Source organism: Garra rufa, chromosome 14 (genome assembly GCF_049309525.1).
Source record: "Garra rufa chromosome 14, GarRuf1.0, whole genome shotgun sequence".
In the NCBI taxonomy this organism is placed as follows: domain Eukaryota; kingdom Metazoa; phylum Chordata; class Actinopteri; order Cypriniformes; family Cyprinidae; genus Garra; species Garra rufa.
In genome coordinates, this window is record NC_133374.1 from 36,712,582 (window position 1) to 36,739,691 (window position 27,110).

Below are 27,110 nucleotides of genomic sequence, written 5' to 3' on the forward strand. Positions count from 1 at the left end.
GGCTGTGAGGAAGCGCCCCTGCTTTGCGGAGGGGGTGGAGACCGCTGTTCCTGACGCGGCGGTGACCGCTCTCTCTGTTCCGGACGCGGCGGTGACCTCTATCGCTGTTCCTGACGCGGCGGTGACCGCTCTCTCTGTTCCGGACGCGGCGGTGACCGCTCTCTCTGTTTCGGACGCGGCGGTGACCGCTCTCTCTGTTCCGGACGCGGCGGTGACCGCGCTCTCTGTTCCGGACGCGGCGGTGACCGCTCTCTCTGTTCCTGACGCGGCGGTGACCGCTCTCTCTGTTCCGGACGCGGCGGTGACCGCTCTCTCTGGTACGGACGCGGCTGTGACCGCTCTCTCTGTTCCGGACGCGGCGGTGACCGCTCTCTCTGTTCCGGACGCGGCGGTGACCGCTCTCTCTGTTTCGGACGCGGCGGTGACCGCTCTCTCTGTTTCGGATGCGGCGGTGACCGCTCTCTCTTTTCCGGACGCGGCGGTGACCGCTCTCTCTGTTCCGGACGCGGCGGTGACCGCTCTCTCTGGTACGGACGCGGCTGTGACCGCTATCTCCGTGCCTGACGCGGCGGCGTCCGCTATCTCCGTGCCTGACGCGGCGACGTCCGCTGTCTCCGTGCCTGACGCGGCGACGTCCGCTGTCTCCGTGCCTGGCGTGGCGACGTCCGCTGACTCCGTGCCTGACGCGGCGGCGTCCGATGTCTCCGTGCCTGACGCGGCGGTGTCCGCTATCTCTGTGGCCGACGCGGCGACGTCCGCTATCTCCGTGCCTGACGCGGCGGTGTCCGCTATTGGGCCTGACGCGCCGTTACACGGGCCTGGCCCGCCATCCCTCCCCCTGACTTGCCTTCCTCCGTGCCTCCTCCCTCCAGACTTAGGGAACGTCTGGGAGCCGTTCCGTGGGGAGGGGGTACTGTCATGATCGGGGCTGTGGGGCTTCCCTCAGCCACCTGAGGTCGCTGTTTTCCCTTCCCTCCACTGCACTTCCCCTAATTGTACACTCATGTCTTGTCATTAGCACTGATTACACTCACTCCTGCTCACAATTATCTTGTCTATAAGAACTCTCATTTCCCACTACTCCTTCTGGCTGCATTGTCTTCTGTCTACTCTCTGTCTGCTCTGCGTTCCTGTATCCTGGCCTTGGTTTTGTTATTTAGGATTTGACTTTATGTTTATGTTCTGCCGTGTGGCTTTTTGTTTGTTTGTTTATTGTTTTATTAATTAAAAATACTTCCCTGCACCTGGACCCAGACCCTTCCTTGTTCTCACGTGACAAGATGACCATGTGTTTGCGAATTTGTGGCTTGAGTCCTTTACGATAAGCTGCCAGGAGAGCGATCTGATTCCAACCACTATGAGCTGCTAGAGAGCGAAAGCGTAAGGTGTACTCGTGTATGTTGGCTGTACCTTGACGCAGAGTGATGAGTTCATCGTGCACTGATAGGGGAGTGAGAGCTGCTCCAAACACTTCCTTGAAGTGAGAGATGAACGCACTGTGTGAGGCTAGCGCTGGACTTCTCGATTCCCAGAGCGCGTTCGCCCATTGAAGTGCCGGTCCGGTGAGAAGAGAAACCATGAATGAGATTTTAGAGATTTCGTTAGGGAAATGGTGAGCATTCGCTTCAATATAGAGAGAGCTTTGAAGGAGAAAACCATTACAACCGCCTGGCTCGCCGGAATAATTCAGGGGGCGAGAAATGGGCGTGTTGGAGATCGTCGTGGGGTTAGCACTGGCCGTTGTGGGAACAGATTGCAGAGATTGGCGGAGAGCATTCACCATTTCCGCGAATGGATCGGGAGAAGCAGCGGCTGATGATGCAGATGCCTCCATGAGCGAGCTGTAGTAATTTCCCGGGCTGGAATCCTGTCACGTCCACACACACAAGGAGAAGGTAAGTATATTTCAAGGTATTTATTAACAGACGTGCACACTTCAAACAGGTGAAAACAGGTGAGTATAGACTTCGGTATCCGAGTCTTCAAACACAGTCCAAACAGGTAAACATAAGTTCATAGGCAATCGTCAGCAAGAGCAACAGTCACTTCCCTTAAAGTGGGTAATATGTGTTTCACAGGTTCACCCAGATGCAGTCCTTGAAGAGCACAGGAGAATCGAGAGAAGGAGGAGAAGATCCACAGAGAGGTGTCCATGTAACTTTGATTCCAGCCGGTGAGTGAATGACAGAGGTGAGTATATAAAGGGAGTGGTGATTGCAGTTCCAGGTGTGGGTGATTAAAACTCTGGTGATGGTTCACGGGCGTGGTGCAGTGGGGATTGGCTAGTTTGTGATGGATCACGGTGATTGGGACTGAGGGAACGTGCTGAGGGTGTGACACCTTAATTATTGGCTTATTCTGATAAATAAACTTGAATATCACTTGCCTATAATTAATGCCTATAATTGCCATAATTAATGTGGATGTAACTTTAACATTAGAACTGTAGAACCTGATGCATCAAATAGTCCTTATTACACTATTTTAGCCATATATAATTGCAAACCAGCAGTAATTAAACATAATTACTAGTTTATTATTTGGTTAACTTAATAGATGGTAAATCACAGAAATGTTTTTACATCACTACAAGAAATATTAAAATAATAATGGCTTATTAATTTGTAAATAATGGCTAACATGTATTTACTGTACATTCCGTTATTTATTAATTACTAGCTTATTTTTGTTATTTATTTTTGCTTATTCATGTGTTTTTAAACATTTAATAATTTGCAAATAATGGCTAATAAGCCCTTACTATATGTTCAGTTAATCATTATTTATGTATGTATTCATGCTTATCTGATGCATAATTGTGAACAAGTTAATCTTGAATTACTAGTTTATTAATAATTAACTAATACATCATTTGGGAACCTTAAAATGTTAAATTAGTCATTAATTACTAGTGTGTTTGTGCTTAACTAATGCTTAACTGTGAACAAATTAACAGTTAATTAATGCTTAACTAATGCATTATTCTGGACCCTTAAAATAAAGTGTTACCGTTGTTTTTAATACACTCATGGTAGACTTACAAATTTTCCGATGCAGCGTTTTGTGAGTACATACCCTATTTACACTACTGTAGAAGTTTGGTAAGATTACGTGCACATTTAGTGGTGCAATTTACGAGATACATCAGATGTTCCATGTATGGCTGTAGCAAGCCATTCGAAAAACTCTGATATCTCCCTCAATGTTTGACTAAGGTAAAAAAAAACACTTCGGATGGTGTATTTACATGGGCTTCAGAGTGCATAGCAATGAAGTCAAATCTACTCCGAACCATCCCTTTAAGAGAGCTAAATTAGTATATATATATATATTAATAGTGACATTTATATTTTATTGCATATAGTAGTTGCTCTGTAGTAAAGCCATTCAAACCAGTTTTTTTTTTCTGATGATATTCTTTTGTTTTATTGTTTTAGTTATGAGTGAAACATCACGTCATTATTGTCTATTAAACAGTGCCACCTCGAGGAATAAAGGTGAATTGTACATAAAGAGTCATCAGATATTTACATATTTTTGTGCACAAAAAATATACTTACACTATTACACACCTTTGGTCTCTAGCTACCCTATACACTTTTTACAAAAAACAAAAACAAAACAAAAAAAATCAGAAAACAGATTTTTTTTTTTTTTTTTTGTTATATTGTTTATAATGAATAGATTGAGGAAAACTAAGAAAGTTGTCAAAAATGTTGAAAATGTTGAAAAAAGTAGAGGGAAGTAGAGGGTAGTGAATGACGTCCCAGATCGCTAAAGACTTTGCTGGCTAACCCAAAACAAACCTTAAAAATATGTGTTTTGGGTACATTTAACATTCTGGGAGCCAACTAATTTTTAACCGGGATGCATGCTTATACCAAGGGTGTCCAGTCGTACTCCTATAGGGCCACTGTCCTGCAGAGTTTAGATTCAGCCCTAATTAAACCTCACAAAGCTAATCCAGGTCTTCTGGTCCTGTACTAGAAACTTTTAAACAGGTTTGTTGGAACAGGTTGGAGCTAAACTCTGACGTGCATTGACTGACCTGAGAAATGTTTTTCTTGTGACTATTTCATGTATTTCTGTTGACTAAACCAGTGATGCCAATCATTCTCTCTTTTTTTTCAGCCAAATCACTTATTTTCAGTAAATTGGCTAAACTGGTGTGAAAAATCATCTGAATCAATTTGTATTTGTTAAGACCACTCTCTCCCTTAAACATCTAAAGCTGTTTTAGTAAAACACATTTGAATTATAAACACAAAACAAACATCAGTGGATAGAGTGAATATTCACCTACAAACAAAAAGCTACTTTGTGCAGAAGCATTGAGAAAATTTAGCTATTGCTCACCCTGCTGAAAAAACCAGCATATGCTGGTTTTTTCAGCAGGGCAGTCATGTCAATAAGCAGCCATTCACACTGAAAGTACTTTGTGAACATGTGCTGTATGGATGTATTTGACCTTTTGTGTGTGTGTTTAAAATGTGTCTAGAGAGTACAGACACCTTTTTACTTCATTATACAAGTGTTTATTTATTTTCTAACAAATTGAAGAGATATTACAGGAATTGTGTATTTTATGAAAATTGTTTGCTACTACTGATTTAACTGACAGAACTATACTGAAATACAATCAGATTTTTCAATTATAATATATCCAGTGGTCATATTCTGCAGCTCTAAATGTATTCATATTAATGATGTTTTAAAAAGATGTCTTAGTCTCAGAGTCTTTTACTCATTAGTTCTTGAGCTTGTGTGAGGCGTTCTAGACGCTTATTTAGATCAGCTCTCCTGCGCCCTCGCTCTGAGTCTTCTTTTAGCAGCTCGACAACATCTGCCCCATTCCTCAATTCTAGCATTTGATGCTGCAGTATCTTAGCGGCATCCTTTAGCATGAAAAGGATTAGCAGCATGGGCACATAGTCTGTCAGGCGTTGATAGATGATCTATATGGAGACAGGACATGAATCACTATAATATTCACTTGGAAAATAAGGATATATTTGATGCACCCTTTGAGGTTGGTTACCATCTACAGTTATCTCTTTGGTGAACCTCTAGTGCAAATGCACTGACAATGTGTGGTGTGGATGAACACACAGACTTTTTTTTAGAAATGTTTAAAATTGAATTTAACTGTTCATCTTCATCTAGTCCACTCTTAAAAACAAAAAGAAGAACTATTTTTGGTTCTCCATGGAAATAACATATAGGTTACACATTTCAATGGTACCATTTAGACATTCTACTAAGTTTTCAAGTACATGTCAACTTAGTCTCATTAATCTGCAACAACATATCAACTAGAAGTCAGTATTATCATTATTAGTTGACTGTTGGTTTAGGGTTAGTATAAGTTGACATATTGCAAGTAGATGTTTATAGTCAGTAGAATGTCTGTTGGGGGGACCATCAAAATTAAGTTTTAGCAGATCTGAAGCAAACAGTAAAATAATACCCTTATGATGCTAGTTAACATGTACTGTAGTTTCAAAGTTATTTAAGCAACCCAACCAGCCAGATAAAGCAACACTAACACAACCATTTTGCTTTGTGATGCTAGCAGAGTGGAAAGTACACAATCCACCTTTAAAGCCTACTTATATTAGAATTATGTTATATTAGAATGTATGCACACCATAATTACAAGATAAAATATAGCTGCAAACAGCAATTACGGGGCCAAGCACACTAATGGGAAAATGAAGTGTTTAGCGTGGCATCTAGCACCAGACCTACTGCAACAATGAGTAAAGGAAGCCATTTTGAGATGATTTTAGTCAAAATGACAGAAAAGTAATGCAAAACTGCTCATAATATTATTTAATGGCTTATCACATTTGACCAACAGGTGGTGCTGTTATCAAATCGATGTGGTGTGTTTAGTGTGTGGTGACAAAGGCACACACAAAGTTTGGTGTCATTATGTCAAAGCTTTTGCAGAGATAAAGCCTCAGAATCATTTTGGTATCAAGCCTAAAATTTGTAGTGGCACTGTACAAAAACAGTTTTATATATCAACATGAAATCTAAAAACATGATAATCATGGTCTCAAACTTTTCGTAAGCACAGTCTGAAGATGATCTGTCTCAATTTTGATGAAATTTTGGACCAACAGTCTAGGAAGAGTTTGAAAAGTAGGTTTTCAACATAAATCAATATGGCAGACAGGAAGTTCGGCCAACTATGGTATAATTGGTATCTATGTTGTTGGCATGACCAAAGGAATATTTTGAGACCAATTTCATTACAATAATAACGCAATAATGCTAATGCATTCTACAGTTGTTAGCATTTTTGAAAATTTCATAATTAATGGTTAATGAATGGTTTATTAATCTTGACTATTAGGTGGCGCTGTTACCAAATTGTTGTGGTGTAATCAGTCTGAGGTGACAATGCCACATAGAAAATTTGTTGGAAATATCTCAAAGCTTTGCAGAGATACAGCTTCAGATGCACTTTGGTATCTTTACGGCATCTTTCGTATATTTACACAAAATCCCAAAATTTTTGTCAGCATTGTCTGAAGATGATCCGAGTCAAATTTGCTCCCAGAGGAGTTCGAATTTTTAAATTTTGGTGTCCATTCAAGGATAAAGAGAAAAAAATGTTTTTATTTTTTATTTTATTTTGTGTCTTACGGTTCAAAAGTTATTAGAATAAACATGAGTGAAACTTTGGACAAGTTGTAGCGCTAGAGAGTTTGAGTTAGAGACTTCCAATTTGCTATGGCGACAGTTTAGACTGTCCTCTATCAGTGTGCCAAATTTCACAACTTTCCTGCAAGCGGTTCTATAGGCAGTCATAGACTCAAGAGCGGAAACGGAAGAATAATAAGAATGCCAATGGTTTTATTAGGTGCCTTCGCACCTTCCGTGCTTGGCTCCTAATAATAAAAAATGCCAGCGGATACAATAGACGCCTACGCCCCTTTGGTGCTTGGCCCCTAATTAGCCACATTTTTACATTGTGACACTGTCAATAAATAACTACATTTCATTGTATGATTTGCAACCCACCTCATAATAGAGAACCAGTTTGTCTGGTATTAGATGTCTTGTATCCAACAATGCACAGCCTTTGGAATTAAAAATTGTGTCGTCATCATCATAGAGTTTCTCGTCAGAAGGGTCCATCCCAGTCTTCTGAGGGACGTCAGAGTAATTAAGTTTCTGTTGTAATACCTTGTCCTGAGTGAAGACTAGTTGCTCCATATCAATGAACTCCCTGATTCTTTTATCCACTTTGACCTCTTGCTTTGACTGAATGTCATTAATCATTTTCTGAAAAGAGCAACATAATACATTGCATATACTACTATTACTACTACTAAAAAAATATTATTAATAACAACAACAATAATAAAGTTGGACTTACAGAAACAATGTATCTCAGTGAAGGGAATTGGTCAAAACATGAATAACATATGTCTCTCAACACATTCTGAACAATCTCTGAAAGAGAAATTTTAGTATATATGACAAGGAGGAAAATTTTTATTTTGTTGTTTTTTTATTATGTTTATTATATAACTGTTATTTTGTAATTAAATAGTAATAATAATGCTTATTTTATATAGTGGCTTTCTACAAACTTAAGGTCACTTTACAATAGGAAGACAACAAAGAAAAAACAACACAAATGGACATGATCAGGGTACAGAAGAGAAAAAACATAAGCATGATGCAGAATAAAATAACATGCAAATCATTGAAATTAAACAAATCAAGGTTGATTGCAATAGTAAATAAAAAGAAACTTAACAGTAAGCATAAGCACAGGCACAGAAAGAAAATCATAACACACAGAGATATTAACCTGAAACAGATCAGAGGACTAAAGAGTAGTCTAAAGACATCAGAGAAACATGAGGTAAAGAGATATATTTTAAAGTGGACTTTGAAATCTTGTAATGATGTGATGTTGTGAATGTTTTGGGGAATGGTTTTCCAGAGTGTGGGGTCCGTGATACAGAAGGCCCTGCCACTAAATGTTGGTAACCTATGCCGTGGAACCAGAAATAGACCAAGAGCAGAGAGTCGAGATATGAGAATGCAGTGAGAGATGGCATCAAATGCAGAAGAAATATCTAATAGAATTAAAGTACAGATGGAACCAGAGTCTACAGCCATAAGAAGATAATTTACTACTCTGAGGAGTGCTGTATCAAGGCTGTAAAGAGTATGGAAACCTGACTGGAAGCATTAATAGAGATCATAAAATGACAGATAGTTTTAAAGTTAAATTAAACAGTTGAGTTTTACCATTTTTAGCTGATCTCTGGGTCTAGTGGTAGCACTTTTAGCATAGCTTAGCATAGATCATTGAATCTGATTACTCAAAAATGACGAAGAGTTTCAGAGTTATGTTTCTTATTTAAAACTTGACTCTTCTGTATTTATATCATGTACAGACAGAAAATGAAAAGTTGTGGTTTTCTAGGCAATATGGCTAGAAACTATACTCTCATTCCGGCATAATAATCAAGGAACTTTGCTGCCATACCATGGGTGCAGCAGGCGTAATAATATTACGCAGCGCCTCAAAATAGGCTAACTTAGTTCACAGAAACTTAGTGCCAGTCACGTTTGAAGTTACCTAGCTGGGGACTATTTTCAGGCACTGTGTAATATCATTGAGCATGCTGCACCCATGGTACAGCAACAAAGTTCCTTGATTATTACGCTGGAATGAGAGTATAGTTCCTAGTAGTGATGGGGATGAGACCGCCTGTGCCGAGTCCGAGTCAAGACCGAGTCTTTGAAGGGTTGAGACCGAGTCGAGACCGAGTCCGTAGGTTTTCAAATACAGTCGAGTCCGAGTCAAGACCGAGTCTTTGAGGAAGCAAGTCCGAGTCGAGACCGAGTCTTTAAGGAGTCGAGACCGCATCGAGACCGATTAAAAAAAAGAGCAGATTTTCATGATTTACTTACATTTAACATCACCCAAGTATCATATTCAGCCATTAAATTCACGAAGGGTAGAGTGGGGATTGTTGGCTATAGGAGCAGTCTAGCTGGCACACTTGTCTACCAAACTTTTTCTCAGAATAATATTTTAAGACTAGGAGCTCAGCTGGAGTCAAAATTTAGTAGGCCTATGGCATGATGTCAACATTTGATTAAAGTTGAAGGTGTTGCATTTTGATACTAATAACATTATAGTTGTAATAGTTAATATTTTAGAATATATACCATGAAATGGATAACACTTTATAATAACGTTCAGTTGTAAGTCATTTATAAGTGGTTAGTTAATGACAAAATAATGATTTGCAAAACATTCATAAATGTTTAATAAGTGATATGCTAACAATTTGTGTATGTTTTGCTAATTCATTTACAAGTTATTTACAAGTAATTAATTAATGATGAACTAATCATTTACAAAACATCACTATGCATTCATAAGTGATTAATAAGTGATATGTTAGTATTTTTATATATGTTTTGTAGATTAAGTTATAAATCATTTACAAGTGATTAGATAATGATGAACTAATAATTTACAAAACATGATTATATGCTCACAAATGATTATTAAGTAATAGGCTAACAATTTACAAAAATTAAAAAAAAAATAGCATATCATGAAACAATCAAACAGATCCTTAGTAAGTGGTTAATACGTTTCTAGTTAATATATTATTTGTCACTTAAAAATAATTAAAATATCAATCATTTAAATGTTTATCCTTTGCTGAAGATCGCATTATAAATAAATCATTTACAAATCTTTCTGCATCCCCTAATCTAAAGTGTAAACAATTCATCAGTTGTAAATGTTTTACTCATTTTTCAGAGGTCTTTCACTCAGTGTGTATACCCACCTGATGCCCACACAACCTGTAACCGGCAGGTTTGTAAAACATTTACAACTGATGAGTAGTTTACACTTTAGATTAGGGGATGCAGAAAGATTTGCAAATGATTTATTCATTATTTATTCATCAACAGCTTTTGAATACTTTTAAGTGTGTACTGCAATGTAAGGGCTGACTGGTGAGGGTAAAGATGTTTTCTCTGGCAAACATGAGCTGCACCCCAAATGACGCACTATACACTCTGCACTTATTCACTAAAGCACTATGCACCATGTAGTGTATGAATTATATAAGGTTATTTAGTATTTTATAACACCCACAAACTTTTACAGGAACCTCGATTTTTTTCATATCAACTTCAAATTTGGAATAATTTTTATTAAATATAATAAAAATTGTACTCTTTACAGTAAATTTAAACTTCTGTAATTTGTTAATACTTTTTTTTTTAATTCCGCTTCTGCAGTAATCTGCTGATTGTTTTCTTTAAAAAGAGACCTACCTTAGATCCAAAGTGTTCATGAATTACAATTTAAGTTTGGATAAACTTAAAAAAAAGTTAAGGGGTTAACTAGTAATTTTTAACCATTTACTAAGGATCTGTTTGATTATGTCATGATATGCCATTTTTCAGATAATTTACGACAGATGGGTAAATTGTTAGCATAGTACTTACAATAAAATGAACATATCACTTATTCATAATTTATAAACACATAGTCATGTTTTGTAAATAATTAGTTCATCATTAACTAATTACTTGTAAATTAATTTGTAAATGACTTGTAAATGAATTAACAAAATATACACAAATTGTTAGCATATCACTTAATAATCATTTGTGAATGTTTTGTAAATGATTATTTCATCATTAACTAATCACTTATAAAAGACTTACAACTGAACGTTATTATAAAGTGTTACCATGAAATGTTCACGTGAGTTTAAAAAATTCTATCTGTCCCCAAAGAGTTAGTTTTTTAGGCGACCGTTATTTTAGAATGTTTCGCATTACTGTTTCCATGGCGACGCGTCATATGACACACCACAGCCACAACAGCACTGTAAGACACATGGATCGCTTTTATTTCGTTTTTCCTTTTTTATTATTACTATTCACAAGCATGCTCACTATATTATGAAATATCTGATATTCCGATTTCGAAATATCAGAAAAAATTTGAAACACTTTTATAATGACCGCGTTAGTTAATCTATACCGGGTGATGGGCACCGCCATGTTTGTTCGCGCTGAATCCGAGCTGCAGGATTTACAACATGCAAATTAGTCCTCTCCTCCCGAAAGACATTAAAGTAAGTCTCTGGTGTGCTGGGAGAAGAGGAGAGCGAATGTTGTCAGAATATATTTGTAGGATCATTATTGCCGCTTTCATAGACATTAGTGTGTATTTTACAAACTATAAATGTATGGTTTTGCTAGTACTTATGTGTATTTAAATGTCTGAAACCTAAAATAAGCATTATATGGTTGAAAACACTAAATGTGATGTGGCAAACTTTCAAATCACACCGGTGTGATCTTACGCTTCAGGAACCAGCCAAGACAAATCACACGGGTGTGATCATACGCGCTAAAGGGTTAAAAACATGGGGGAAACGGTCTCGTTGTCTCTGTCTAAAATTACAAGTCCACCTTCTTCCAATGAAGGTCGACACCGAGTCAAGACCGAGTATTTTTTCTTTCAAGTCCGAGACGAGACCGAGTAAGTAAATAATGGTCTCGAGACCGACTCGAGTACTACAACACTAGTTCCTAGACATATCAGCCTAAAAAATAAGAACTTTTCACGATGTAACTACGGGAAAAATATCGAAACTATTTGGTAATTTATGACCAAAATGCTAACGGTCTAATCATATTCAGTTATCTATGCTAAGCTATGCTAAAAGTGCTACCGCCAGACCCAAAGATCGGCTGAATGGATTTGAAAACAGTAAAACTCAACTGTTTAACTCTAAGGAAGCTGAAAAAAAAAAATTAGCCTATTTTCAAAAATAGCGTCATGTTCCTTTAAATAGTGACCACATTCTCAAGCAGTTTTGAGAGAAATCGGAGAATCAAAATGTATCTAAAATGTACCATACAGGAGGGGTCAAGGCAAGTTTTTTATTTGTATTTTTTTCTGTGTGCTATACCTACTTTAGAGTTACTCTGGGTACACTAAAAATGTTTATTGCTAAAAATGGATGACTATACTGTATATTTAAAAAATACACACTGTACCTCGTACATGCTTTAGTGCTGCCAAAGCTGGTTCTTGAAGGGCTCCCACATGGTCTTTGATGACACTTTCAAATTCACTGAAGTCACTGAATGTTAGCAATTCTCTGCCACGATGCTTTTCATTATACTCGTCTATCATCTTAATGACCCTTGCTTTGACTGCATTTGTAATAATAGAAAAGAGAATGTCAGGTTTAGGGATCTTGGTGAAGTTCTACTAAAGGCACAAATTGTTAACAAATCTTGACTTACATGACACTTCAGTGGCTCTTAGATAGATGTCCCATTTCTTGAACTCAGGACGTAGAAGTGCATAAATGTTTCTGTCCTTTGAATGTCCTGTTTTACTCAGATCATTGATTTGAGCGTTGAACTTTATTATTATCTATTTAAGGAAGAATCATCAATATATGTATATAAAAAACTCCCATAATTACTTATGGAATCAATAGATATAGATAAGATTCATTGTTATTACCTCACTGAGAAAAGGTCCCATCATCTCTTCATCTAAAGGTGGACCCTTCTCGTACCTTTTAATCTCCCTTTGCACATTGAGTAGTGTAGTCTGAATCTGCTCAGTCAAGTAGGGTAGCGATTTCTGTGTCCATAAGAAAGTATAACTGGATATATTAACTATTACATCTATTAAGTCAAGAAACAAGGTAAGAGCATAATCCCTCTAATCATTTAGTGCTTACCTTGATATGGTCAACCAATTCTTTGGTCAGCCTGTCTGCCAGGCATTGAATAGATGCTCTTCTGTCAATCAGTAGGGAGCTGTAAAGAATAAACATATTTTTGATATATGCAAACCACAGATTAACTGTGTACAGATTTATATTATGGATGCATTAATTACCTGAAATAATTGTGGTTCCTAAAGAATTGCATTTCAATTTCCAAGGCTTTAGAAAGAGGGATTTTATTATTGATGTCACTCTGACCACGACATCTCACAACAATGTAACCCTTGCTGAGAGGAATGACTTTGCCCTGGACAATGTTCAAAACACCAGTTTCTGCCCCTTTGTCAATAAGGTCTGGTTTTGTGAGAATTGCTAACCCATGCGTTCAACAAAAAAAAAGAGTTAGGGATAAGCATGAATCATACCATTACATGTATGTAGCATTCATGAAATGTATGTGTTAAAAATATATTATAGAAATACAGGCATACATTATACATTATACAAACCAAGAGTTCTGTATCCCTCTGGGTCTACTTCTTGGGCCATTCTTAGTGCTTCTGTTGTGGCTAGGTCAACAGTGCAGGGCACAACAACTAAAATGATGGTCTCATTTTTGGCTATATATTTTAGTATCAAGTTTTTGATCTAAAAATAAAAGATAAATCTCCTTTGATTAAAGAGGTAAGATTCTTTCAGTCACCATTAAACACCACAGACGCTGTTTTATTTCTATAATGTAGAATATCCATTCATTAAAAAAAAAGGATGGATGGTGAAAAGTTGTCATTTAAGTATGAGGCTAAGAGTTTGGAGAATGATTTGTGGCAAATGTGTACATTTTCCTACAGTCTGTTCACACTTGAAAATAAGCTGTAGTGCTGATCATTCGTGGATATGTTTTATCTATCTATGAATGTGTAAGAAAGTTTATTTTTTCTTCTTGAGTTTATTTTGACTAAATTCAATTTGCACAACAAAATCCCCAGTGTTAATTGTGGACTCATATATACACTGAAGCAGTGTTGAAGCTAATGAGATAATTAGGTGATTAACGAAGTGATGATTGGTCATTATTGAAGACACCTGATGTTAATTGTGATTCTCTAATGTTGTTGTGACTTTCATGCTGCTTATTCATGTCTGTGTGTCTAATTTAAAATATACTCTTTTTTTCATCATCTGTCTGATTATGCCAAAACTGATTGCTTTTTTTGTTTACAGTTTTTTGTAATCTGTAAGAAATCCTATGTCAAACACTAAAATCACTATGTGATGATTACATCAAGCACAGTCAATGCTACCTGATGACTTTTGTTCTTGGCTTGTCTGGCTGTTATAACTCAGTAATTACAACAAAACAAGACCTTATATTGAAGATTGAAGGGTCAAGAGCCTAACTAATGCAAATATTGACCACTATAATGGTTGCTTAAAAATGTTGGTTGTCTCCTTTGGTGATTCTGCTTATTAACATCAGGTGTCTTCAATAATGATCAATCATCACTTCGTTAATCACCTAATTATCTCATTAACTTCAACACTGCTTCAGTGTATATATGAGTCCACAATCAACACTGGGGAGTGTTAAATTAACACTGGGGATTTAGCTGTGTGTCAGCTTAAAAAAAACAAACAAAAAATTTAGAAGTTCACTGATTTGAAACTGAATTTAATGTGTTTCTTTCTAAACTTCCTAAATGTATTAATTAATTCATGCATGTTTGTCACTGACTGCACAAATGAACAGTCTAAAAAACTATTTAATTATTTAATTTATTTAATTCTAAAAAACAACATTCACACTACCAATACTTTCAAGAGTAAAAAAGCTGTTTTATTGCAAGTAGTGGTAGTGTGTGCACTCTAAAAAAGGATGTGTTAATTATTAACACTTTTTTTGTGTTATTGCCATTTTAACACATTTTTGTGTCATTTTAAGTTGATCATGTGTAAAGAGAGAGAGAGAGAGAGAGAGAGAGAGAGAGAGAGAGAGAGAGCGCGCGAGAGGGAGAGAGAGAGAGAGAGAGAGAGAGAGAGAGAGAGAGAGAGAGAGAACACAATGTGTTCAACACAAAATATGTTAAATATCATCCAATCACATTGCTGCCTACGCCACCGCATAAGCTCTATTTTCATTGGTGGATGATGTGGATGCACTCATGTCAGGTATATGGATTTCTCTGCTAAAAATGTAATGTTCCCAGAGCATTCTCAGAACGTCCCCTCTGGTGTCAATGACATTCACAGAACGTTTCCCAAGATGATCATGATGTGGAGATCTTTACAGGGTTGGGGGACGTTATTTCAGGAACCTTCAGGGATTAACACATCTCAGAGTGGATTTGGTCCCACAATACAGCATTAAAATAACACTGAAGCAGAGTTAACAAGCAGAATTACCGAAGAAAAGAGAAACAAACAAAGAAGAAGAGAAGAGACAAACAGAAGCACAACTACAACTGACTTCCAGTCACAGCCTCAGATCAAATCAGCTGAATAAAGCACAATAAATCTCTGAATATCTCAGCAGAGGAGGATTAAACAGCTCCACAAACAGCATCACCATCTTCAGTCACTTACTAACCAGTTTGACTTTATTTCTGTCATACAAAAGTTCTCAATGAGAATTAACAGAGGTTTAGATGTTGATTTAATTTCTTAAAACATCACCATCACTGTGGTCAGTGTTTACTTTTGTTGGGTCTCGACCCTAAAATCTACAATTATGTCTTTTCTCTTGTTGCTTCAGTTCTGTTCTCAGAATACATTACTATAGTGGATAATATCCAAGTGAAAATACAATTAGGAAGCTTCATGCTGAAAGAAATCATTATGTAATTCAGTGATTCTCAATTACAGTCCTCAAGGCCCACTGCTCTGCACATTCTGTATGTCTCCTCCTTTAACACACCTGATTCAGATAAACAGCTCGTTAGGAGAAAGACCCATGAACTTAACTGAGTGTGTCAGATTCAGAAACATACAAAATGTGCAGAGCAGTGGGCCCGAGGACTGGAGTTGAGAATCACTGATGTAATTATTATTATTTCTTCAGATTAAATTTTAACAGATTATAGATAAATTATATAAGATTTTTTGTTTTCTGAATTGCAGACATGGAGTTGAAGAATCAGCATATGAATCTCAACGATTGTGACAATAAATATAAAGCAATTCATTCTGGGAGCCATGTACGGGTTTTGATTGGTGCTCCCAGAATGCACTGCAGCATGAAGCATTTTGGTTTTTTGTCACCATTGTTGAGATTCATATGCTGATTATTGATGAATGTTTGCATCTACTTCCCAGATATTCAAAATGTTTCGGTTATAAAGTGTATTTAAAATCAGTTAAATTTTCTAGTTAACATATAGCTTTCATTAACAGTCAATTCATTAACTTTTTCATTATGTGCAAAAGAAAACAAAAATTCAACAACTAAACCTCTGTTCTAAATAATAGCTTTTAAGACAAACTGGTTAGTTATGTGTGAAGCTGGCAGAGATGGAAAGTAACGAATTACATTTACTCGCGTTACTGTAATTGAGTAGGTTTTTTGTGTACTTCCACTTTTTAAAGTAACTTTTAAATTTTGTAATTCTACTTTTACTTAAGTACGTTTTGATGTAAGTATTGTACTTAACTACATTTTAAATATTATCCGTTACTGAGTAAAAAAATAAATAATAATAATAATAATAATAATAATAATAAAACAAATTAATAAAAAAAATGTGCGTGGAGGGAAGGAAGGGATCACGCACTGGAAACTACTGATTGCTTGATGAGCGGGAGAACAAACGCAGTTCAACTCAGAAAAGATGGAGACGGACAAGGCACAGTTTTGCAGAGTCACATCTCATGGCTGCATGCATGAAGCAAACCGTCGTGCTAATGTAAGGTAATAACAGTTGTGCGCGATTAACACTCGTGTATATCAGAGTCATACATTAGGCACACATATGTCCGATTCACAAACTATGCACCCTCTGATCTCTATCGTATTTTTGCGTGAAATTTCAAAACATTAGCCTAGTTGTCCAAATTACTGTCCTGTGAGTGTTTTATAATGAGTGCTCACCCATAGAAGAGGAGTGAGGCTCTGTGTTTATGAGCATCAGGCGCACACTGACAGTTCACTGATCGTGTCTTTGTCGAACCTTCACATCGATGTGTTTCAACAGATTTAGAATGTATTTGCTGTAGTTTGAATTCGTATGTTAATTTTTTTAATGGATACAAACAGTAGATATTCAGTCAGTTAAGTTCAAAGGGATAGGTTAAGTGGTCTTTTGGCATCTCCCTGCACTAAAAAAATGGTTTTGTGCCATTGTTGGTTTTATTTAAATATTTTATTTTAAAACAACATATATATATATATATATATATTGTTGTCCGCCAAAACACTGTTGTATTGTGCTTAACTTAAGCTGTTTAATTATCCACTTTACTTAATTATGAATTGTTAAAGTAACGCAAAGGGTTTAATTTCACCATTCAAAAACGGGATGTGACAATTTCTAAAGTATTTGATAAAGAATCATGATTGATCATTATTACAGACACCTGATGTTAATAAGCAGAATCACCAAAAGAGTAAAAAAAAAAATTAAGCAACCATTATAGTGGTCAATGTTTGCATTAGTTGGGCTCTTGACCCTTAAATCTTCAATGTTAGGTTTTGTTTGGCTGCTTTTACTGAGTTATAACAGCTAGACAAACCAAGAACAAAAGTCATCAAGTAGCATTGACTGTACTTAAAATAGCTATCATCATATAGTGATTTAAATACTTGACTTAGGTTTTCCTTACAGATTTCAATAGAACTGTGAACAAAAGATCTGTCAGTTTTGGCTTTATAAGACAGATGAAGAAAGAAAAAAAAAAAAAGCTTTTTTGCTTTTAGACACACAGACATGAAGAATCAGTGTGAGAATCACCACCAAAAAACCATGTTGTAGCCAATCAGAACTCATCCATGTCTCCCATCATGCATTGCGGCATGAATAAATTATGAGCTGTTTGGCCTATTTTTTAGTAAACCAAAACAAGCTGACTAAACTTAATGGTTTTATGTTAAAGGACATTGATTACATTGATTTGGTTGGACATTACTATTTCACATTGATTTTCCTAATTCAATTGTGTTGTCTTAACAGAATAATTTTGAATAGATTGAAAAAAATCCTTATATGTTAATAAAAAAACTATTTGGTTGTTTGGAACCACTGTCCATAACTGAATTGAGTTAGTTTAAAGAATCATTTTTTTGAGTGTGTTGCTGAGGCAGGTTCAGTTATTTAAGAAAAAGTACTCTGAAGTTGTAAAGAATGTCTGAAGTAAGGAATTCATGCGCTTTAAATCTGTATATATAATTTAAAAAAGTTAGAATTTATCAGAGGTTTTCTTTAAAGGTTATAAGGTATATTTAAAGTTTTAATGTAAAGTTTGTTTGAATTTTGAGTTTTTTTATAACATGCAGTAGAAGAATAATAAGGCAAAACAAATGTTTTGGTTAATAAAAAAGGTTTAAAAATAAATGCTTTTCTCTTTACTGCGGAAGTAAATAAGTAAATAAATAAATAAGATAATAATAAATAAGAGGACATGTCAGGCATAGGGGGCCTTGCAAGGTTGACCAGAGAAGGAGGAGGGCCCCAGAGTAAAAAAGGTTGGGAACCCCTGCTCTACTGAATCCACACTGTAAAAAACAACCTATAGAATCTACTCAATAAAATGGGGTAAACTGGTGTAACAATTTGCACTCAGTTTGTTTGGGTAGATTCTATCCTATATATCTGAGTAAATAATACCTGAATTTAAGAATCTACTCAATAAAATGGGGTAAACTGAGGAAACAATTTACATAGTTTGTTTGGGTAGATTCTATCCTATATATCTGAGTAAAGAATACCTGAATTTATCAGCTAAGAAAAAAAAAAAAAGTAGGTAAAGTCTACACAGCAAAAAGCTCAGTATTAAATGAACTCTCCCGGGAGTTTATTTGAGTCCATACTCAGAGTGTTAAAATCAACACTGAAGCAGTGTCAAAGCTAATCAGGTAATTAAGTGATTCATTGAGTGGTGATTGAAAATTATTGAAGACACCAAAATTTTTATGTCACCATTATAGTGGTCAGTGTTAGCATTAGTTGGGCTCTTGACCTGTAGCTCTTTAGCATTAAGTTTTGTTTAGCTGTTTAGTTAAACCAGCCAGACAAGCTAAAGAGCAAAAGTCATGCAGTGGTGGTGATTCTGGTTTAAAATAAGCTTAATTTGAGCCACTGAAATCTTTAGAGTGCAGTCTTCCAGTTCTATATCCTTTATTCATTACAACTGCTTTGGGGTTTCACAGCAGCAAAAATAATAAAGCCTTTTTTTTTTTTTTTTTTTTTTTTGATTGGCCTTTTTACAAGCTCCTCTGATCAATTTTTTTTAAAAGATGCTCTTTTAGGCACACACAGACATCATGAATCAGCATATGAATCTCAACAATGGTGACAAACAGCATATTCAGAAACAGATCAACTCTAAACATCACGGAAATCATCAGCTCATAATTTATTCATGCCGCAAAGCATGATGGGAGACACGGATGAGTTTTGATTGGCTACAACATACGTTTTTGATGGTCACCATTGTTGTGATTCTCATGCTGATTGTTGATGTCTGTGTGTCTATTTCTAAAGTATGTGCATATTTTTGTCAAAATAAGCTTCAAAAACACCTTTCTGATTAATCCAGCGTAATTAATAAATAAAATATAACTCTGTTATTCAGGTCATTACATTATGACTTTGTCAAAGCATGTTCAACATCACATAATCTAATTTCTTCTGGTTTGTCTGATTGTTATAACTCAATTAGAGCACCCAAACAAAACCTAATGTTAAGAAGTTAATGGTAAAGGGCTAAACTAATGCTAACACTGACCTCTATAATGGTGACTTACAAAATTAGATTTTCTCCTTTTGGTGATTCTGCTTTTTAACATCAGGTCTTTAATAATGGTCAATCACCACTCAATGAATAACTTAATTACCTCAATAACTCTAACACTGCTTCAGTGTTCATTTTAATACTCTTGAGTATGGACTCAAACTATTGGGTGAGTTCATTTAATACTGGGCTTTTTGCTGTGTAGACTTTACCTACTTTTTTTAGTTTGTCTTAGCTGATCAATTCAGGTATTGTTTACTCAGATATATAGGATAGAATCTACCCAAACAAACTATGCAAATTGTTACATCAGTTTACCCCATTTTATTGAGTAGATTCTATAGGTTGTTTTTTACAGTGCACAGTTTATGCCACATTCAGTGGTTGTGATGTTTAAAGTTTTATGGGATCATTTGCACTAAAATTTCCCTAAATATTTTATATGCTTATTTATTTTTTATTGTATCTTATTTGCTTTTATTGCATTTTAGTTTGTAAAGTTGTTTCCTCAATTAAAAACAACCAGGTTTAGATTTATATCCCCTTGTCTTTTTTGAATAACACTAGAATCCCCCACCCACCTCTGCTGTTCAAAAAAAATAAAAATAAAAAAAAATAAAAAAAAAATACTCAGTAAATTTTAAATGAGTTACTTTTTACTTTTACTTGAGTAGATGTTTTGACCAGTACTTTTACTTGTAATTAAGTAAAAATTCATTGAAGTAATAGTACTTTTACTGGAGTAGCATATTTTATTACTCTTTCCACCTCTGGAAGCTGGTGATGCTGTTTTTGGAGTTTCTGTTTCTCTTTCATTCAGCTTGTTAACATTATCAACTCAACTCTGCTTCAGTGTTCATTTAACACAGCAAGTATTGTGTGACCAAATACACTTTGAGCAGTGTAAATAGCCGACCTCTATACTGTACAAGTTGGCTCGCAGCACCATTTCATCATAATCATTTGACTGAAGTGACCGTCATCAATTGGCGTGCAGCTTGTAGCATGGCTAGTGATTCCGGCCGACTGAACCACTCCAAGTAAATCCTCAAAGCCCTCAAAGGGGATTGGGGAGTGCCAACAGAGTAATAACCTGGGCTCTAAATTGAGTTGAGAGCACTTTAGGGATGCACGTAACCGTGTCTATGGTTGAGGACGACTTTACAGCAGAGGTGGACAATCCAAGTGCCATGAGTAAAAGTCCTCCCCAGTATTTTGTTCCAATCACCTGGATTTGCTAATAAGCACAGTTTTTCAGCCAGAAGGTTCGATATTGGATCAAGTCATTCCTTTTGAGTCTCAAGCAAGTCCCACGTAAAATCCCAAGCCCCTAAGGAGTTAAAGTTAATGAGATAACTGAATGATGATTGTGCATTAGTGATGAACACCTGCTATTATTACAGAGGATCTACTTGTCATTCAGCAGAGAGAGAGAGAGAGAGAGAGAGACCACTTCATGCTGCTTACCCAAATGAGTTCTATGGAGAGAGTGTGAGCTAATCTGCTGCTGCAAGCTTTTGATTCAGCAATGCACAAACGCTTTCTGTCACAGGATATTGAAATTACTTTAAATTACTCAAAGAGGCAAGAGAAAAACTAAAGCAACCCTTGACCACAATTATGGTGGCACTGTTTTTTTCTTTTCTTTTCTTGACCAATAAAACATCAACATCTAAACCTCTGTTAATTCGCAATAAGAGATTCTGCAGACATGAAATGAAGTCAGTCTGGTTAGTAATGAGTGAAGCTGCTGATGCTGTTTGTGGAGATGTTTAATCAGATTTTGAGAGATGAAATGTTTTGTTCAGTTAATTCAAGTCAGCTGTAGTTCTTGTGTTTCTCTTTTCTTCAATGATGCTGCTTGTTAACAGCAGGTGTTCATCACTAAGGCAGAATCATCATTCAGTTATCTCAATAACTTGAACCCTTTAGGGGCTTGGGGGTTTACTTGAGACTTGCTTGAGACTCAAAAGGAATGACTTGGTCCAATCTCGGACCTCCTTGCTGAACAATTGTGCTAATTAGCAAATCCAGGTGATTGGAACAAAATACTGGGGAGGACTTTTACTCATGGCACTTGGATTGTCCTCCTCTGCTTTACAGCCGCTACGCCCAAACTCAAGGCAGAGGTCCACCTCTGCCCTCCCAAAGACAGACCAGATTTCCTGAACCGTAAGAGGATGTAGCCTCCATTCTCCCGGAGCTACATTGCCCATGGACTGCATGTCTGCTCCTAGGTTCAAACCTCCCGGCACATGTACTGCTCTTATCGAGGGAGTTAGTTCTGTGTCTAGAACAGGAGGTGTCGAGCCATTCTATAAAGGTAACGAGACGTCAGCCCGCCTTGGTTATTGATATAGGCTACCACCTTTGTGTTGTCTGAGCAGATTAGGACATGATGCCAACTTAAGGCTGGCAGGAAGGCTTTCAAGGCCAGAAAAAAAATGCCAGTAACTCAAGGCAGTTGATATGCAAATGCTGCTTTATGGCTGACCTCAACAGCGGATTACTCTCCAACAGAGTACCCCAACCCGAGTTGGAGGCGTCTGTTGTGACCACCTTCCTTTTGGAGGTCAGTCCCAATTATACACCTGGTTGAAACACAAAAGAAGTTGTCCAGGGTGCCACAGCCTTGATGCAGTGGTGGTCTATCCTGATATAATATTGACCCAGGCACCAAGTGTGGGACGAGACTCAAGCTTTAAGCCAATATTGAAGTGGCCGCATGTGAAGCAGCCCCAATGGAATCACAGAGAAAGTGGCCACCATGAGGCCCAGCAGCTTCTAAAAATCCCTGAGGGGATGAACTGTCCCCGTTTTGAAAGAAGTTTCCAATCGCCGAGTAGTCAGGGACCGTTCCGGCGTATAATAGTGCCCAGAAAGACCGCTCGCTTTCTGGGCGACAACTGACTTTTCTGGGGGTTGATCTGCAAATACCAGCCAGTTGTTGAGGTACTTCAATGTGCGGATTTGAATCTGTCTCAGAGGGGAAAGAGCTGCGACTACGCACTTTGTAAAAGTGTGAGAGGCCAGGGACAGTCCTGACAGTACTGATAGGCCACTCCCTCAAACACAAATCTCAAGAATGGTCTGTGATGGCAGGCTATCTGGACATGAAAGCTGTAGATGTGCGCAAGCATCTGCTTCAGAGTTAACATGTCGCATAAGCGAGCGATTCAGATGTCTGAGACCTAGAATAGGCCTGATCCCACCATCTTTCTTTGGAATGAGGAAAAGCGGATGAAAATGTCTGACTCGCTGTTCGCTGATGGAACTGTTTCTACAGCCCCCTTTGCAAGCAGTGTTTAAACTTCATGCCAGAGAACATGCCTCGTTGTCCTGAACCGAAGTCTGAATAATACCTCTGAAACCAGGTGGCCTGCGAGCAAACTGAAGTGAGCATTTTATTGTCTTTAGAACTCAGCTCGACACGCCTGGAATGTCTGCCCAAGCCTTGAGCCTTGAGAGGGCGGGGGGCTTGCATTCACTTAAGTGAGTGTGGGAAGAGGAATTTTGCTTTTTTGAGTATGTGGGTCTGCTATTACAGTGGTAGAAAATTCAGGTACACACTGCGCCTGCAGGATGTGACCCGCACGAAACAGATCTCCTTCTATCAGAGGTGCTTGAAGAGATGGATAAGTGTGAGCTAGGGAGTGCCAGCCAAGGCGAGAACTGAGCCCCTCCTTAGCTGGGCTTCTTGCAGAGTCAGCGAAGAGATAATCCTCGTCGCTAAAGGAGAAGATTCTGATGAAATTTCAACGTCAGCCGATTTATATAGAGGTTGGCTCTGCCCCTTAGAGGTGGGCTAAAGTACCATTGGTTTGTGCAGCTACACAAACATGAACAAATCAGGCTTCAGAACAGGGTAAAAAAGGAGATAACTCATACACAATGTGAAGTGAACGTTCGAATAGAAACAGTAAGTATAATTAATGATTAATAATGTATGAATGTATGCAATTCAAAATGGAGTAAGATTCCATCATCCAAAATAATATAATTATTATATTATTGTTAAATGACCAACCATTTTTGCTTAGTAGTTCTTATATAGTGTTCTATTCCAGCTGCTATGCATTTAAAACCTTATATTCAGTTCAGTATTCAGCATAACTGATATTCGTCAGGTGGTGCAACCATGTGAATTCTTCATTTTAACAAACAAATAATAGATCAAAGAGAGCAAATGGAAAAGTGAACAAAATGAGTAAATTGTTTTTGCATTAAATACATTTGTTATTATTTTTCTGTTTTTACAAGTAGAATCAATGCTGCATATACTAAATACCCAGCTATTAGAATGCAATAATTTCAAATTAACCACAAAATAATAATATGCTAGGCATTGCAGACACTCAAATAATTATTTTGTAATGATTTCATTTAGAAATAAAATTAGGAATATAAATATATGTAATATAAACTTTTAATTTTATTTAACAAAAGGGGCAGCCGTGGCCTAATGGTTAGAGAGTCGGACTTGTAACCCAAAGGTTGCGGGTTCAAGTCTCTGGTCCGGCAGGGATTGTAGGTGGGGGGGAGTGAATGTACAGCACTCTCTCCACCCTCAATACCACAACTGAGGTGAGCCCCCTGAGCAAGGCACCAAACCCCCAACTGCTCCCCAGGTGCTGCAGCAATGGCTGCCCACTGCTCCGGGTGTGTGTTCACTACTGTGTGTGTGTTCACTACTGTGTGTGTTCACTACTGTGTGTGTGCTCACTACTGTGTGTGTGCGCACTTGGATGGGTTAAATGCAGAGCACAAATTCCTAGTATGGGTCACCATACTTGGCCTCATGTCACATCCTTTCCTTTTCTTTACAAATTAAACTTGTTAAAAAATAAAAATGAAAAGATTTATTCTAGGGATGCAACAATACAGTTAGTCCACGGTTCAATACGTACCTCGGTTTTTAACCACGGTTTTCGGTTCGGTTCGGTTCGGTTCTGATATCTTGCCACTTCAGTGTGGGTTTTTTTGGAACAAATGAACAAAATACACCTTTAAACCTCTGCACACTAGATAAAGTGTGGTTGTATGTGTCTGCTTAATTTTTCTTTTGAGAGAGGTATAATTTTTTTGATTTTTACGCAAAATAGAATGGTTTCATTCATACTGGATGCCAGAGGGCGTCCTTGTGCAAAAACAAAACAAAACACATGCATCAAAGAAGTAGCTCTACTAACGTTCCGTTCCAGCTTCTCTAATATGGATAAAAGCATCGCTATTGCTGTAAGTTATTAAAAACAAGATATAAGGGTAAACGTTTTGAATGATGAAATCTAAGGAAAATAAACACTCAATAATATATGGTTTATTTGTGTTCTTCAAGCCATCTCGGGTATTTTCATAAGCCATTGCTAATCGACATACATTGAATATGAGTATAGAATTTATCATCTGCTTCATTCTGTGATGAGAATCCACATCAGATCACAACATTAAGGAAGTTATTTCAAACACTCGACTGATGTGAATTAAAAACAAGTTATAATGTTTTTGTAACTTGTTTTTATAACTTTTGGACAACAAGTTTAGAAAGGCTTATCATTGCATGTCATTAGAATGGAAGATGCTCTGTGTGTTGCAGAGTTTGTAATTTTTTTCAGATATAAGAGGGGAAGCGTTTTCTCATTTCAGCACATTAAATCGTGGGCAAACATACAGCAAATTCCAAGAGAAATAAAAGGAAGGAAGATATTTAAATGCAAAACCGAAAAACCGCAATTCACAAGCGCGTATTGAACCGTGGTTGTCGTACCGAACGGTTCGATATTATATTGAGTATTGTGACATCCCTAATTTATTCATCACTGACCCAGGTGCAGGATTACAGCTTAAAGGCCTGTTCAGATATTGTATATCTTTACCTGATCTCCAATATCATCAGGTTGACCATGCACAGGTACACGGGTTATACCAGGTAGATCGATCAGAGTGAGGTCACAAACATCAGGAGATGAAATTTCCAACGTGATGAGATCATCACACATTCCAACTGTATTTCCAGCAAGCTGGTCTTGAGCTGTTGAGTACACATTCATAAGTTTTCAAACACAAACAAGAGTAGTATTTTTTTGTTCAGGTGGTATTGGAAAATTTGACTCTTGAAATCCACATCAGGACACAGGGATGTGCAGCATTCACAGCAGAATTGAGAATGGATTTTAAATTTGAATTTTACAATCAAAATGTTATAATCTTCCTTAGATGACATTTGTTATGATTTGTTAGGGTTTCTGTTGATACTGACCTTTTCTGACAAGGTTATCCACCTCTAATGGGTCATTAAATTTTTCTTTGTGATCACTGTAGGAAATGGTCCCTGACCATTGTCCTTTTTTTAACTTCCGTAATTTCAACTCTAAAGGACAGCGAGTCACCATGCCTTAAAATGAAAAAGAAAGAAAGAAAATGAATAAAAACACAAATACACCTAAATAATTTTTGTGAAAATCTGTAGTTTTCAGATTTCATTTATTTCAGCACATTTCAACAAGAACAAGAACAAGTTTTATGTCCTCCCTCTTCTTTTTATATTGTAAATATGTAGAAATTTCTAAGATCTGTCATTAATGCAGAATATTTTAATAGCTGAGGGGGGGTTTTTAGTAAACATTTACAGTGAATTTTATGATGATTTTATGTGCTCTATGAAGCTTGCCTGTTGCAATCTCTATCCTAAATGATGACAACATTTTAACATTAATATAGCAAAGCAGTCACATCTACATTTTTTTTTTTTTTTTTTTTTCATATTTAATATACTGTATGTTGTTCAACAACACAAAAGTTTAGGAGTAGCCACAAAACGAATTTATAGATTTTCACTATTCAACATTACTAAGTGTGAACACCAGATCATTATTACAGTAGAGATATGTAGTTTCATTTATTGAAATAAAACGAATTTCAGAGTTTTACCACTTCCTCGAGGTAAAGCCACCCCAGATAGTGCCTCTAACACAGAACTCTTTCCAGAACTTTGATCCCCCACCACCGCAATAGATGGTAGATTTACATCCTTATCAATGCCAATCAACCGCAGAGAATCAATCAGCTCTATCAAAGGCTGAACAGATTCAGTGAAATGATTGTGGAATGCTCCATGAGTTTTTGACTCTGAAAATGAGCTTTATCATTAAAACATTGAGAGAGAAAAAAAACAAAAAAAAAAAACATAAATACATTTTTAGTCATCAAACAGCCAAATATCTGAAGTATCTAAATACTATACCTCTCAGTGCCTAGGGAATCGTAGTCTGTAAGTTTGTCCTGATCATCCATAATCTGTCTGAAAAAAACTGAGATGTGCCATGTTAAAATGTTTAGTTTATTTAATATAAAGCAGCACTTTTTTAGCATTTCACTTTCACTTAGATAGTACTATGCATT

General features: G+C 36.9%; 1 protein-coding gene across 2 annotated transcripts; it reads right to left on the reverse strand.

Moving 5' to 3' along the window:
* Positions 1 to 4,494: 4,494 nt before the first annotated feature.
* Positions 4,495 to 27,110, reverse strand: LOC141284699 (interferon-induced GTP-binding protein Mx1-like). Of its 2 annotated transcripts, XM_073817706.1 has the most exons (13): positions 26,953 to 27,109; positions 26,640 to 26,848; positions 25,969 to 26,103; positions 25,586 to 25,740; positions 13,280 to 13,418; positions 12,944 to 13,142; positions 12,783 to 12,861; positions 12,560 to 12,682; positions 12,334 to 12,466; positions 12,082 to 12,240; positions 7,391 to 7,467; positions 7,033 to 7,296; positions 4,495 to 4,955 (listed from the first exon to the last, which is right to left on the reverse strand). In XM_073817706.1, the coding sequence occupies exons 1-13, from the start codon at positions 27,078 to 27,080 to the stop codon at positions 4,731 to 4,733; spliced, it is 2,025 nt and encodes a 674-aa protein (XP_073673807.1). In that variant the 5' UTR covers positions 27,081 to 27,109; the 3' UTR covers positions 4,495 to 4,730. The 2 variants fall into 2 exon arrangements, with proteins under 2 accessions (XP_073673807.1, XP_073673808.1); XM_073817707.1 differs by lacking the exon at positions 26,640 to 26,848 and having other exon boundaries at positions 4,496 to 4,955; positions 26,953 to 27,110.

Bases quoted from the DNA above. Each gene is read 5' to 3' on its own strand.
- LOC141284699 (XM_073817706.1), bottom strand. From the start codon at position 27,080: ATGCTAAAAAAGTGCTGCTTTATATTAAATAAACTAAACATTTTAACA. The intron at 13,143-13,279 runs GTTTGTATAATG...CGCATGGGTTAG, and splicing joins AGAGGGATACAGAACTCTTG to CAATTCTCACAAAACCAGAC. The intron at 12,467-12,559 runs GTAATAACAATG...TTCCTTAAATAG, and splicing joins TGGGACCTTTTCTCAGTGAG to ATAATAATAAAGTTCAACGC.